The following is a 15,679-nucleotide window of genomic DNA, read 5'->3' on the forward strand; positions in this document are numbered from 1 at the left end:
CATTCACACTAGCAATCAAATAAATGAAATATTTAGGAATTACTCTCACAAAAGAAGTGAAATATCTATAGAGGGAAAATTGCAATATACTGAAAAAAGAAATTGAAGATGATCTCAGAAAATGGAAAGACATCCCTTGCTTATGGATAGGAAGAATAGATATTGTGAAATGGCCATTCTTCCAAAACTGTTATATAGACAATGCAACCCCAATAAAAATACCATCAACATATCTCATAGATCTCAAAATATCACTCCTAAAATTCATCTGGAGCAAGAAGAGACCCAGAAGAGCAAAGACAATTCTAAGCAGCAAAGGCAAGGCTGTAGGCATCACAATCCCTGACTTGAAGTGATACCACGAAGCAACTGTAGTAAAATCAACGTGGTATTGGAACCAAAACAGAGCCAAAGATCAATGGAATAGATTAGAAGATACAGTCACAACAACAAACACACTCAACCAACTTACCTTTTTTTAATTTTATTTAAAGAGAAAAAAGAAAAAAAAACAGAAAAATGGTACAAGTTATACAGAATTTCAGAAAAAATAAACAGTAGGAAATCACTAGTTAATTACATATTGTCATCTTAGAAATAGTTGTTGAAGTTACAAAATTAAAGCATATAGAGGGGACTTCCAAACAGTGAGACTACAAATAGTTTTGTTCAATAATCCAACAAAACTCAGTAATATGGTTATCTATCTTATACACTTAAATATATATGCAGTTATATCTTTTAGAGAACTTTCTTTTCCTTTCTTTTATACAATGACAATTACACATTTTGGGTTTTATTACTCCCACAGTTCTTATTACTTTTTTTTTTGAAGAAAGTAAAACCAAATGTGACATACCAGGACAGAATCAGTCAAATCAAAAGGATGGATATAATACATAATATAAAAACAAAATACAAGGTGATCAACAATGGTTACCATAATGCTTCTTGTTATCTTAAAAAGAATTGCCTATATCATCAGTTATAATAAAATTGAACAAAACAGTAAAGAATAAGACCAATAAAACCAAAACATTAGAGACATTAGAGGACTTCAAAGGAAGGTAATAGTCAACCAGAATGGGCTTCACAATGGATCTTATTGTCTTCATAGTTGTTGCCTAGACTTTCAAACTTGGTACTATCTAGCATAACAGAATAGAGGAAAATCAGTCAAAACAAGATGGTGAGAGCAATACAGAGTTTCAAATCAAGTTAATAGGAAATCAAAGTGGGTTACTATAATATATCCTGCTACCAACTTATCTTTGATTAAAGGGGCCAAAGAGCTTCACTGGAAGAATGACAGTCTCTTTAATAAATAGAGTTGGAAAAACTGGCTCTCCATTTGCCAGAAACTAAAACTAGACCAATGCCTATCACCACGTACTAAATTAAAATATAAATGTATCAAATATTTGAATATTAAAACAGAAACACTAAATCTATTGGAAGACAACTTGGGTTAAAACGTTGAATACTTAAGAGTAGTAGAGTATTCCTGAACAGGAATCAAACTGCATGGGAAATACTTCCCAGAATCAATAACTGCGATCACCTCTTATTAAAAAGTTTCTGCATGTCAAAGAAATTTCCAGCATAATGAAAAGAAAACCAACAAACTGGGAAAAAAATCTTAGTGAATTCTCCCTCAGACAAAGGACTTCTGTCTAAAACATACAAAGAATTTTAAAAATCAGATTCCCAATATTCAAAGACACAATCCAAAAATGGGCGTCTGAGATGAATACACACTTCTCAGATGAACAAATACAAATGGCAAATAAATACATGAAAATATGTTCATTATCATTACTCATAAGAGAAATGCAAATTAAAACCACACTGAGATTCCATCTCACTCCTGAAAAAAAATGGCCAGGATCAAGAAAACCAACAACAAATGCTGGAGAGGCTGTGGGGAAAAACGAACTCCCCTGCCCTGTTGGTGAGAGTGTAGCCTGGTGCAGCCATGTGGAGGTCAGTCTGGAGATTTCTCAAAAAGCTGGGATGGGAAGTTTCATTTGCTCGAGTTATTCTACTTCTAGGCACATTCCCAGAAGAAATGAAAACATCATACCATATGTGCACTCATGTTTATAGCAGCACAATTTGTAATTGCCAGATCTTGGAAACAACCTAAGTGTCCATCAACTGAGAAATGAATAAAAAAAACTGGTATTTTTATACAGTGGAGTACTACTCAGCTATATAGAATAATCACATTCAAATATTTATAAATAAATGGATACAACTTGAGACCATACTCATAAGTGCAATAAATCAAACTCACATGTATAAATGCCATATAGTCTCCCTAGTGTAAGAAATGGTAAGAGTACGTAAGAGCTTATAGTAATCATGATTCCCCATTACATTGCTCTGAAGCCTTATAATGTCTAAATTCATTAGTTGAAATGGTTTTATGCTAGTTTGTTTGATTTTATTATCTGTGATAATATAAACAGCTATTTTTCAAAAAAAGAAGACATTAGAATAGCCAGAGCTGATTTAGTATCATCTTACTCTGAAGTCCAACTATGCTTTTGTTTTTTTGTTGCCTTTGGTTCTATCCTGTTATATCATATTGGATATTATTGTGTTTGACAGTATAAACAAAGTTTGTATGGAAAGTGATATAATATAGTAGCCACGTTCATCCTCTGCTATTTGGTTCTGAAAGCCTTCTAATGCTTTCATTCTCTTGAATGGTTTTATACTGTTTTGTTAGGCTTGATACTATGGCATATGAGCTATGCTCAAGTATTTCAAAGAAAGAGACACTATGGTAGTTACTGTTAATTATGGGTTATCTTGTGGTAAAATGCTGTGTGACTTGCATTGTTCTGATCTGATCTGCTTTGTTATGTCCTCTTTTGTCTTAATCTCTTTAAAATAAAAAAAAGCTTGTCACATTTAGATGAAATTAGTAATTGTAGTCTAGGGAGAGTGTCTCCAGGGATAAATAGTATGATGCCAGTTTTCCTGTCAAAGGGGAGCACCAGTCCACAGCCTTGAAGCAAACTTGCCTATTTAAGTCCCTTGGTCTCCTGGTTTATAGCAGCCGACATAATGTAGCTGTGTCAGCCTCTTTCACACCATCTTTACAAAGCATTTAAAGACTTGGACTGTTCTGTTTCTAGGTTTTTAACCTATCTGCCTCTCCTTGTCCTACAGCTCAGAGACTGACCCAGTGTGCTGTAATCCCATACCTAACACATGGCGCCTTTTCCTTTTCTGATCCCTAGCTCCTCCTGGCTCATACTTTATCGTCCCCTCTTTGCTTCACTTCATAACACAGGATGTCTTCCTGCTGGAAGGTCTTGTTTATTATGCCCCTTATCTGTCCATGCTTACTAGATGAAGAGAGATGGTGAATGGATACACTTACTCCTTTGCTTAGGTAAGATTTTTCTCTGAACAGGTATTGAAAGATATTGATTTCAGTTTCAGGTCATCAGACTTGGTGAAGCATCTGTGTAAGTTGAGTAGCTTGGAGAACTTTATGTTAATCGGTCACAGGGTGTTTTAAACATGAGACTCTAATTATCTGGAAAACTGGTTCAAACCAAGAAAATACTGCAAATATGTCTCCACATCCTACTGAGAGCTGGTTATGAATTCACAGTACTGTTGTAAATTTGATCTTTAGACTGCACTTGTGTCAGCTGCTACACTCAGCTACACGTTGTACAGCAGTGCACAGGTCCCTCTTCTGCTCAGGTTGGTTTCAGTGTAAAGATTAACCAAGTTCTCATCATTAGAATTAGATCAGGGGAAGAAACTATGATCATTTTCACTGTTTGATCTGCTTTGCATGCCTGTATCTTGTAATCTAAGCAACTATTTTGAAGATAACAATGTGCAATATAGTGACTATTGTTAATTTCCTATCAGATTGTATTGAAATCCTATATTGTTTCTACTGCTTTGTTAGTTTTTATAGTTTCATTTTCTTTTCATCTCTTTTTTTAAAAATGAGATATTCAATTATGTCATTTAACAGTGTTATTAGGAAGAAGAGTATATCTAATTTTTAATTTTCTTCTTCCCACAGAAGCCAAAAACTGTCTCCAAAAATGGTTCAGCTGTAAAATTTTCCACATCTTGCTCCAGGGAAACACTGTCCATCCTTTATTATTTGATGCTTAGCAGATAGGACAGGACATGGAAGTCGTCTACCAGACATCCAGGAGCTTATAAATGAAACCTTGCTTCCAGTTCACAGCACTACATATTAGGAGCCTAAGGATAAGTTAAGTGATGGGCAGTGGGAGGAAAAGGCAGGGGGACCAGAGCTCCTGTTTGCTTGAGAAGTAAAAAGGAAAGTGCTCACATCTTAGTCCACTTCCCAGCTGAAGGACAATTCCCACTTAGACAAATATCTCCATCATTCTAAAAGTTTTCCAAATGATTTAATTTTAGAAGATGTATTCTGTTGTGCAATTATATGTGAGATTCTAAATGATAACACTGCTGTGGAGAAAATATATTACATTATAACGTATAGTGTATCATACATTTGCAGGATTAAACAGCTTTTACTGGTGTTTACTGTTTATCCCTTTCTTCCCAGGAGAGTTCCTGTTTATGTCAGTTTTAGACTCTCAAACTTCTGAGTTAGATGATCACCAAGGCCAATGCCAATTCTTGACATAAAGCAGTGTTTGACAGAAAAGTCATACCATTAAAAAAGAAAAAAAAAAACTGACTCCTGGCTCTTGGATCTACTATCACTGAAGAAAGTACCTATGGAAAACACAGGGTAAGAGCTCAGCAGTGGATTACTACTTCTATTTCAGCTTTGCTTTGGATCGACATGACACACCCTTGTTCTTAGCACTCATGTTTCCCACTAGAATCTGCACTTACAACTTGGGTAGAAGCTGCCTTTTCAGGGATAATATCTTCTTTGTGTCCTGTGAACAACTACGTCATTGAGGGTGTTGAAAAACTGAAGAAAACAGCTGAGGATGGTGTGACAGGTACAGGGTTATGGAGACTTACTGGCAGTGAGAGTTCGTATTGATGGCTGGCAGGTGGCACTCTGCACCCTGTCACTGCAGAGGGAGGGGTTTCCCATGCTGATAAAGCCAGGCATCCTAGGATAGCTTTGTCTCTTTGTCTCTCTGTTCTAAAGAGCAGCTGCCTTTGGCCTACTGCTGCAAGAAGCACTCTGTATGGTTCCAAGTCCAGTTTCTCCTCTGGGTGAGTTCCTCTGGGCATTCTGAGCCTACTGTCTCTGCCCTGTTGGCGGTCAGTATCTTGGAAGTGCAGCAGACTGTCAGGGTGGTGGTGTTTGATGCTATGCTGCTTCTCAAGGATCATGCACCACCATGCCAACACAGAGAGGCATGCTGGGCACCAGGGAGCAGGTCCTGCTCGTCACCCAGACTGGCATCCCTTCCCTGCTTTGCAGAACTACAGATCCTGATTCCTCAGCATGGTACTATGCAACAAGTTCATTACATACTTGACCTTACAGAGAAGTCCATCATTTTACAATTTTCTGCAAAAGCCACAAAAGATTCTAAGTGTATTAAAATATTGCATTTTTAAAACTATGATAACTAAAATAAAATATTAATCACAGCCCCTAATGGGGAATAAATTTCCCAAGTAAACTCATAATACAACATGGCAAAGTAAATATTTTAACCACCTATATATTCAATGTTCTTCTGGCCTAGAAATCAAATTTACAATTATACACAGTATTTGTTGTAAAATGGTTGCAATAAATATCACACACAAAATAGTATCTTCATTCTATAAAAAATACACTATTTTGGAAATATTCTATGTATATGCCAAAGAGTAGATGCCATGAACAAGTAAATCTCAAAGTAATACTAATATATGTGTGTGTGTTCAGATTTATTATCAATAAAAAATCATAAACCAATGTTTAGATGCTGTTGCAAAATACAGGAGAAAGCACAGAGTTCTTGGTTGCTGGTGAGAATCACATCTTTGTCTAACAGTTTGGGGAGGCATTGCTAAAGCTCAGGGACCTCCCTTCCATGGTCCATCCCAGAGAACTAACCTCACAATAACATTTTTGTGTGCAAAGTTATAAGCAATGTGCACATGCATCAAAGAGGAAACATTAAGCAAGTGCCTGGAACATCATCAACCATCGCAGCTCTCTGAGTAGCTACTGCAATGTGCATGGAGACTGCATATTAAATGCTATTTGGCATATGTGAAATTGAATGTGTGCTAATGTTTAAGACTACAAGGTGCTGTGATGCAGCTCAGTGGAGGCCACTTGCTTCACAGCACTGAGGACATTGATTGCCAGTAGCATCTAAACAATTAACAGGATTATCCATAGACATAATCATTTTCATACAGAGGTGTGGTGCATTTGGCTTCTTTCTTTCTTTTTTTCTTATTGGCCATGGATATTTTAGTGTTGTCACCCCATTTTCAGGACATGAATTAACACCTACAGTGACAACAAGATGCCCTTAGATCTGAGACCCTCCTTTGCCTCTTCGAGGAATGCTGGGGAGGTCTGCAGTCTCATTAGCAGTCCTCAGCCAGAGGATTCTCATGGTCAGTGCCAGGGACGTCCATGTTCTGATTTCCCCTGCTTGCACCTTACCATTCCCCCTGGCCAGTAGCAGTCCCTGTGTTTGGTCTCCACTGACCACCTGCTCTCCTCAGAATTTACAGGAAGCAATAACAAGCCCAATTAATTTAAGAGGAACGGGGGTGAGTGGGCATTTATCTCTCTCCATCTTGTAGGCTGCTGCCTGAGGTTTCTTTTTAATTTCCCCAGTGGCTTAACACCATGGGTGGAAAAGGCAGAATTAGAACAAGGATGCACATCAGGAAAACAGCTGGTGAGAAGCTCTGCTGTGCAGCTGGTAATGATTCAAGTACGAAGAAACAGAAAAGTGTACATAGTACGGGTCTCATCCACAAAAGTCTATCTGAAAATTTACTTTTTGCCATTATACATCCATTGTGGGGGTGCAAAATGTGCGGGGGTCCAGGGAGAATTTCTCATGCCCCAGCCACTAGCCTCCAGCTCTGGTTACCTCTTCTGTCCTTCACTTGCAGTGCTCTGCCCTCTTCCTCTCTGTTACTCACCACCTAGAGAGAGGTCCAAACCCTGGAAGTCTCCTTCCAAACCACTCATGGCACCTCTGGCCATCCAGGGTTCGGCTCCAGGCTTCCTAAAGGCAAAGACCATGTTCTGTTTTAGATCTATTCAAAACTTCAAATTCTCTGGAATAACTGTGGAATGAGTGAACTGACATCCACTTCGGCTCACTGGAAAACTGGACAGAGCAAGTAGAGAACCACTAGTTATCAGGAGTCACTGACTGGGAGAGTCTCTTAACCTAAGTATGTGTCATTGTTTTTTAGCTGTTGAATGGGGAAAGCAGTGCGCTGGTATATCCCAAGGATGTCGGGGAAGGTAACTTAAATAGTGTCTATGAATCACTCCACACTGTGTAATAAATGTGTTTGCACTTTTCACAGCAAGGCACACACCCACTTGATAGAATTATTTTTTCTAATTTGGCATTGCACATAACTTTTTTTCCCTCAAATTCATATAATTTGGGGTGTGTTTGACTCTTGGGAACTTGTTTGGATGAAGATACTTACGTTGTCATGTTTTGGGAAAGAAGTCCCTAGACCAGGGGTTTTCAATAGAACCTAAAGGGAACTATAGAGGTAATTTAACTTACTTTAATAGCTACATTCAAAATGCATCAAGGAAATGTTATCTAGATAACATTGTTAGTTTTATCTAACAAAATACAACGAAGTACTGTGAGTTAGCATGTAATGATATGAATTTTTATGATAATTAGTACATTTTTTTCGTGTCTTTGAACCCTTAATGTGATTCATGTCCATAGCACATCTCAGGTTTGGCTCGGGAGCACAGCAGCTTTGTAGAACTCCTGGTTACCATGGTGGATAATGCAGATCCACACAACACCAAAGGGGCAGTCCGGGTAATCCACATACACAGTAAAACACAGTTACTGACATATCTACTCACAACCCAGCTTCTCAGAGTGAAGGCTCTCTTTTGAGGCAATGTCCTCTAGCAGTGTTTAGATCTGTTTACTTCTCCTTTTTAATTAAACTTCATATATTATTTATTGCTCTCATTTCACTTAATCCTGTTAAGAAGCTGTACTAATAAACGGCAGGAATTTTTGTGAAAAGAAGGAAAATAAATCTCTTTATCCTAAATAAGATTTTAACTGTCTCTGGTAGGTTGGGGCTGCTTTGTTTCTTCTCACAGCTCATGGCACCTGTGGTTTTTTCTTCAGCATCGGATTGTTATCTTCAAGTGACAAACAGCTAGCAAGCATGGGAAGCACTGAATTTTATAATTTTGAAACATGTCAAGAAGTACATAACTTAGTAAAGTCCTTGTGATTGTCTTCCCAAAATGTGTGTTCTTAGTGGGTGGTTTTGACCAGGGATTCTCAGTGAAAAAGCCAAAGTCTAACAGAGGGAAGTGATAGGTGGCATCCTCTGGGCCTTACTTACTGTTTATCCATATTTATTTGGCAGGGTTTGATTTTCACTATTATATGTGTATCAACTTCAAGGTGACATGGTGTGGGGGAGAGACAGAGAAACAGAGACAGAGACAGAGACAGCCTGAACAACAGCCATAAACCTGTGCCTCCTTTCCACTTAGATGCAGTCAGCCCCAGTAGTCAGCATGTGGCGCATTGCTCCAGAGCGGGTTCCTGAGTGGCACAGTGGGACCTGACACAGCACAGTCCTACCCAAGATGTCCCTCTGGGAAGTTAAAATATGAACTTGCTGACCTAAAATTTCATCTCTTGAATTATCCACAGCCACACCCTAGTGTTCCCGAAAGACCGATTTTCCGCTGCTTCCTCTCACACTCCGTCCCATTCCTGTCCCCTCCAGAGCTGCCGCATGGGGCAATGCCTCCGTGTTTGCGGACTTCGTCCTCCTGGGGCTCTTCAGCACCTCCCGGCTCCCCTGGCTCCTCTTCACGCTGGTTCTCCTGGTCTTCCTGGTCTCCATAGCCAGCAACACCATCATGATCGCGCTCATCTACCTGGACGCCCGGCTGCACACGCCCATGTACTTCTTGCTCAGCCAGCTGTCCCTCATGGACATCCTGTACATCTCCACCATCGTGCCCAAGATGCTGCTGGACCAGGCGATGGGCCAGCGGGCCATTTCCTTCGTAGGCTGCACCACGCAGCACTTCCTCTACCTGACCTTGGCGGGGGCCGAGTTTTTCCTGCTGGGCCTCATGTCCTACGACCGCTACGTGGCCGTGTGCAGCCCGCTGCGCTACCCGGTGCTCATGAGCCGCAGGGTCTGCGTGCTGATCGTGGCGGCCGCCTGGCTGGGCGGCTCGGTGGACGGCTTCCTGCTGACCCCGGTCACCATGCAGTTCCCCTTCTGCGCCTCGCGGGAGATCGACCACTTCTTCTGCGAGGTGCCTGCGCTTCTGAAACTGTCCTGCGTGGACACCTCGGTCTACGAGACAGCCATGTACGCATGCTGTATCCTCATGCTGCTCATCCCCTTCTCCGTCATCGTGGCCTCCTACGCCCGCATCCTGCTGACAGTGTGCGCCATGCGCGAGGCCGAGGGCCGGCAGAAGGCAGTGGCCACCTGCTCCTCTCACATGGTGGTGGTCAGCCTCTTCTACGGGGCTGCCATGTACACCTACGTGCTGCCCCACTCCTACCACACACCTGAGAAGGACAAGGCCGTGTCCGCCTTCTACACCATCCTCACACCCCTGCTCAACCCGCTCATCTACAGCCTGAGGAACAAGGACGTGGCAGAGGCCTTGCGGAGGGCCCTGGGCCGGGGCCTGTGCTCCCGGAGGGTGACCGCATTCTGAAGCCTGCTGCTTCCTGCCAAACGTCTGCAGACACACGGGACCTGGCTGTCCCTTTGCAGTCAGTGTCCCACTGTGCATAGACTTTACCTGGCCCCAGCGCCAGCTCACAGGACAAGCTGGGAATTAGAAAAGCTGGGGTTTGGGGTTTGGTCTGTGTTTCTGGAAAGGAATCAGCGATCTCTACACTGGTCAGTTTTGAGTGCAAAATAAAGTGGGGGGTCTCAGTCATCCCCAATCTGCTCTCCCCAAGGCTGGACCCTGGAAGCCTGCTATGGCCAGTTGGGGCTGCAGTGGTCACCACAGAAGGGACGCCGGCTGCTCATATGAGCTGCTCCTGACTTCTCCCTCTGGCACCTGACCCTACCAAGAACCAGCCACTCACATGAGATTTTGACTCTTTTCCACCTATCACTTCAGGGTCATGCTGACTTTCCCCCAAGTGACTTCCTATCATTTATAGAAATATTTCCATCTGTTGGGCCATCATTACTTGTTGGAAAATACAGTCTGACTCTATGCTGTATGTTCTGGCCTCAGTGCTGTCAACACTGCTTGCAGACACAAAGCTGTGTGGAAGACACCAGCATCAGGCTAAGCCGGAGCACGACCTGCACCACTGAGGTAGTCAAGGTCGAAGCAAAGAGCAATAACTTTACTGTGAGCTGGGTGCAGCCCGGCCAAGGGTGAAAAGACCACTGGCCCAAGAAAGCGGGGAGCACTTTTAATAGTGGAGTTTATGCAGGAGACGAATCCTGCTGAGGGGCCAGAAACTTTTTAACCTTTCCTGGGTCAGGGGCAAGGGGTTGGTTGGGACTGGAGCCCAGGATGTCACCGTGGTTTTTGTGGAATGAGTTCTTTCTGTTGGCCAGTTTCCTATTTGAATGCTGGGCTCCTGCAGGGGTGAAACACAGACCTGCTCTGGGGAGGATTTGTTTGTGTTTTGCCCAGGTGAGGGTCCACTTTGGGGACCCGACAACCAGCACTTTGGTAACTACATTTGTGTTTTGTGATACTGTTTTGTTCAACCCTTTCTAGAACAATGGATTCCATCTTTGAAGAGTGACCGTGTGGTCCTGGTAAATGGGTGGGTCCTTCATTTCCCATCACCCATGTGGTGACTCCTAATGATACAGTTTAGTAGAAAAATACTCAGGAAACTTAAGTTACATCTTTCCCCATACTGAAATTTTCTGATGAATTAATATATTTCACTTTTGAATCCTCATGCAATGTAATAGAACTCTTCAGGGAGTTAAATATTTGTTCTCTTGAGAAAATAATGTATATCGCTCACTTTTTCTTATATTTTATATTTTGCATTTAATTATTCTAACATTTTTACATTACATATTATTCTTCTGATACAGTGGAGAAAATTATGTTTATTTCTCTTTTCTTTAGCTTTTTCCTATTGGACTAAACTTATTTTAATTTGACTTCTCTGTGTTTCTGTTTTCTGTATATTCAGTATTTCTGATCTTATATTGCAATATCATAAAGGAAATCATTACAGAGAACAAAATGAATCTATCTATCCAAACTCTCATTTTAAAACTTAAACAATATTATTATCTAAATATATGTAGAAGAGTTATCTGGAAGTTGACACATGTTTTATATGACATAATACAAAATTCTTAGCTTCTTCTCCTAGAAAATAAAAAAGCAACTGAATTTAGAGCTTTTGGTTATTTTACATTTCCACAGGACAGGGGTGGAGGACCCCATTTTTTCTTACCTCTAAATGTCCTATTTTTGTCAGTGATACCAAGCTTGGAATTAGAAGCTGATCTTAGCTTTGAGATTGCACTGTGACCTGATGATGTCCTGGGATTCCTTACTGGAGGTCTTTACTCTCTTTGAATTTTATTTTCTCCACCTAAGCCATGAGGAGAATTATGTAGATCATGATCAGAGGCTGTAGCTATTTTAGGATGTGGAAAACAGAGCTGTGACCCCCAACGGACAGGGAAGAGGTGGTGATGTGAAGGCAACTGTATTTCTCACTGCAGGGAAGCTCCACAGTATACAGCTGTGTACTCTAATTAAACCTATTTATCATATCAGGTTGGATATGTTAATTCCTCTTCTTGTACCCTGATTGTCAGTGTATTGAATTAGACTGCTCTAACCCAGTTATTATGGCATAGGTTGGTACTAGGGGAAATAAGGTAACCAGTACAAAGGATACTTTGGCTAAGGAAGGAGCTCTGAACCTCAAGGTATTACTAAAATTAATCCATCACTCTCCAGAAGGGAAAGTGAAGCCTGTCCCCCACTTTTACCCCAAGGCGGTCTTATGCCATGACATTACCCAAAAGCAGGGCTCTTTCTTGCAGAGAACAGGCTACAGAGGTGGTAGGTGCTTTCTGACAACAGTAGAAGATATTTAATAAAACAGATAGAACATGCTCTACAGGTTGGTGTCCTGGTCGGGCATCCCAAACCCTGCGACAGAATAATAATCACTCCTCTAGTGTATCATGACTACCTGAGGTATCATGAAGACCCTCAACACTGGTTCCCACTAAGTTTAGAAGCATAGAAAGGGCAAAAACTAACTATGAGGAAAATTCAAGGAAATCATTTAACCAGATTTTCAGAGCTCACTTCCCTCCTTTCTCAACCAGGGCTCCAAGAGGCCTTGTACCTCTGCGTGTATCTTATTCTTAGTTTTTGACACAGTGTTGACACTAAAACTTTATAAACAGAATGGATGACTTTATGAACTGTAACATGTTCTCTTCAGTATCACCCATTCCCCCTTTCTCTCCCTCCTTATCGATTTCTATCCTGCTTTCTTATATTTCTCACTCACCCCCTTAACTGTGAACTCTGCTTTTGACCTCTCCCCATTCCATGCCCTTCAGTCCATGTCTGGTTACAACCCATTAGTGGCTCTGTGAAGTCACCTTTGCACTGCACAGCAGCGTCCACTCCAATTGCTGAGTAAAGAATGCAGAAAATACTCTTTAGGAAGAATTATGTACTGAGCAGTATCCTGAACGTTTGCTAAGGATGTTTCACCTGTAATTGGGAATTGTAAGGTAGGAGGCCTATGATGAGTAGAAATCATGTAAGTAGTGTCTCTGGGTGGCTTCGGTGCATGAGAAGTCTTTGATCACTATCATTATCGTCAGAATGACCGATGTCCTGCTTCCCAAACAAGAGTGCTTTTCCCTTTAATGGGGAAATAAGGCATGAGAAGTGTCAGGTTTCCTGAGAAAATGTCTGAACACAGTCATGAAAAATCTTAGAGCATGTATGCCTCATACTTTTCTCCATCACTGTTACTTGCTTCCTCCTTTCCTTTCTCCTTCTCTTGCTTCCTCTCCTTCCTTTCTTCTCTTTCTCCATTTTCCCTTCTTTCTCCTTACTTTCTCAGTGCATTTGATAGGTGAATAATTCTGAAAACCACTGAATGTTTGTAAGTTTTAAAAGGCACATTTTAAATATAATTTTCTGTGACCAAAATAAGCCAGTGACTGGGGAGAGAACCCTCCAGCTGCCATGTCACTCTTGGTTATTACCTCCAAGGGAGCCAAGATGAGAGAAGAAGTTCAGTGATGAAACATCAGGAAAGTACTCCAGCTTTTCACTTGGGAAAAGAAAGCAGCTTCTGCCTGGCCAGGGGGACTGGGCTTCCTCTATTGCAGAGGTGAACCAGGTGAACCCCAATTAACTGACACCCCTGAGATCAGTCCTGGGGATCGTGACATCCGTCATTAGTCACTTTGTTTGGATTTAGGCTCACCTGCTTTCCCGGGTACTTAAAATATCATCCCACTCTCACCTGACTGAGGCGTGGAGTCAGCTGCTCTGAGGTAGGATTTTCAAGTTTCATGAAAGCATAGGGAAGATTATCCTGACTTTGGGATGTTTTCTTTGGCAATTCCTCTGTAACTTAGGGAAAGCCACCCTGGAGTCACTTTAGCTGATAACATCCACATTGGTGATCTTTTGTGGACTGAGCATGATGAAAAAATGCATTCACTTTTCTGCAAGTGGATAACTGAAAACAGGGTGTATTAGCTGGAAACACAGGAATGAAGAGAGTCTGGCAATAGTGAACTTACAGAAGAGAAAATGTGTATGTGCTAAAGATTAGAAAACCATGCTTAGTTTAACACTCACTGTATCTTCAGATATTGATGGGCAGGTGGCAGGGCAGTGCAGTATTAATAGAGCAGCATGATTTGCTGCCCATGAATATCATTAAGGCAAGGAATGTACTCTATATGTAGCCCAGTGTGGGTGAAGCTTTCTTGCATGCTTGGGTAGAAATTAAAGTGTTGAGTATTGTCATTTCTCTTTTCATTATTTTCTTGCCACCCTCCTCTATCTCTTTCTTCATAAAATAAACACATATGCTTGTGACAATTTTTTTCACAACCAGGTGATATTCCATAAAGAAATGCACTAGAAGCCAGCCAGCAGCTGTATGAGAGGCAGCCAGGCTGAGCAATTAAAGCAAAATGTGCTACAGTCTCCTGTTGGAAACATAGAATCCAGAGTGTAACATTGAACATGTTATGCATGGAGCAGTTGGTCTCTGCTTCTCACGTTGCTCCATTACTGCTGGTCCAAGTTTTCTGTCCTCTTGTCCTGTTTCCTTCTTTATGCCATCAGTGTGGTGGAACCGAAGGGCCCCATCTGTGTGAGACGTTTTGACTGCCAGGGCCACTACCCACACCCACACCACTGTTCAGAGCACATCTCCAAGAATAGAGCAGGAGCCACCTTCCGGCAGAGGCAGCTGGGAGCTTCCCCAGTGCTCCAGGAGCCCAGGGTACGAGTGTTTTCTGGTTCACTGTTAGTATCATTGACAAGATTTGTTTAACTGTGTTGGCACTCAGCAATAAAACACACAATCCTCCTACTGAATCAATTCTTGGCTAAGTAAGTGTTCAATAATTTGTGAGCTGTGACTAAGAAACTGTTTTTGTTTCTTAAAAAGGCACAATTAGTTGACCTTGATTACATTACAAATGTTTTGACATATGAGAGGCTTTTCTATCCTCTTTATTTTCCATGAAAATTTCTTAATTGACTGTGAGAGTGACCAGGGAATGTAGAGTGTTGGGTCCCTATAATAGGTATATCCCTAATATACCCTCATAACTGACATAAAATCAGTTACAGTTCAATGGATTGAGTACTTGAGGGGACATTTTGGCAGAAATGATCATGAGAATCACAGATAAGGTGAAGGGAAGGGAAAAACTCACATTATTGGGTACTAAGCTGCCATAGAAAGGAGGCAATGAAATCTGGTTATTCAGTGTCAGGCTCTTAATTTATAAACATAAACAAAGAAATGCAGGGATACTGGGCACACATAAAAGAAGGGTCCATTGGCCACAGTCTGTTGGGGACATAGAAATCTATTAGTAATAATTAATAGCAATGATGTTGATTTCAAAACTATTCAAGTATTCAAAACTATTCAACTGCTGGCTATATCTTTTTTAAACGATGATTTTATTGTGTGATTTTTCTGCTGTAATAACTCATATTTACATCACAGTGCTAAATACTTTGAGCCCTATACTCCAAGCCCTCACTTTCCAGCTCCTTCTCCTCCATAACTCCTGAGTTCTCCAAGGTGGTCTTAGCTGAGTTGGACTGGGGCCTCCCCTCTTCTCACTCTCCACACACCTGCCAGTGCAATCCTTTCTGGACTTTAAATGCACAATTTGGAATCCAAGCATCTTTTCTTTATTCTTTTTAGCACTCCAGTGGGCCTTTCCTTCTTTCAGTCTAAAAATTTTAATGTACATGAATTTTTACCTCTAG

At 41.2% G+C, this 15,679-nt stretch overlaps 1 protein-coding gene across 1 annotated transcript; it reads left to right on the forward strand.

The window, feature by feature from the left end:
- Positions 1 to 5,339: 5,339 nt before the first annotated feature.
- LOC100714634 (olfactory receptor 2T27-like) lies at positions 5,340 to 9,883 on the forward strand. The gene is made up of 5 exons (XM_023561494.1): positions 5,340 to 5,449; positions 6,791 to 6,878; positions 7,384 to 7,435; positions 7,897 to 7,985; positions 8,861 to 9,883. Exons 1-5 carry the CDS (start codon positions 5,340 to 5,342, stop codon positions 9,881 to 9,883), a joined length of 1,362 nt encoding a protein of 453 aa, XP_023417262.1.
- Positions 9,884 to 15,679: the final 5,796 nt, after the last annotated feature.

Source organism: Cavia porcellus, unplaced genomic scaffold (genome assembly GCF_034190915.1).
Source record: "Cavia porcellus strain 051 isolate PalLab524CR breed Dunkin Hartley unplaced genomic scaffold, mCavPor4.1 scaffold_2, whole genome shotgun sequence".
NCBI lineage: Eukaryota > Metazoa > Chordata > Mammalia > Rodentia > Caviidae > Cavia > Cavia porcellus.

Excerpts from the sequence above, each read along its gene's own strand:
- LOC100714634 (XM_023561494.1), top strand. The coding sequence starts at position 5,340 with ATGCCAACACAGAGAGGCATGCTGGGCACCAGGGAGCAGGTCCTGCTC. Across the intron at positions 7,436-7,896 it reads TCCCAAGGATGTCGGGGAAG|GTTTGGCTCGGGAGCACAGC; the intron begins GTAACTTAAATA and ends AGCACATCTCAG. Across the intron at positions 7,986-8,860 it reads ACACCAAAGGGGCAGTCCGG|TGTTCCCGAAAGACCGATTT; the intron begins GTAATCCACATA and ends GCCACACCCTAG.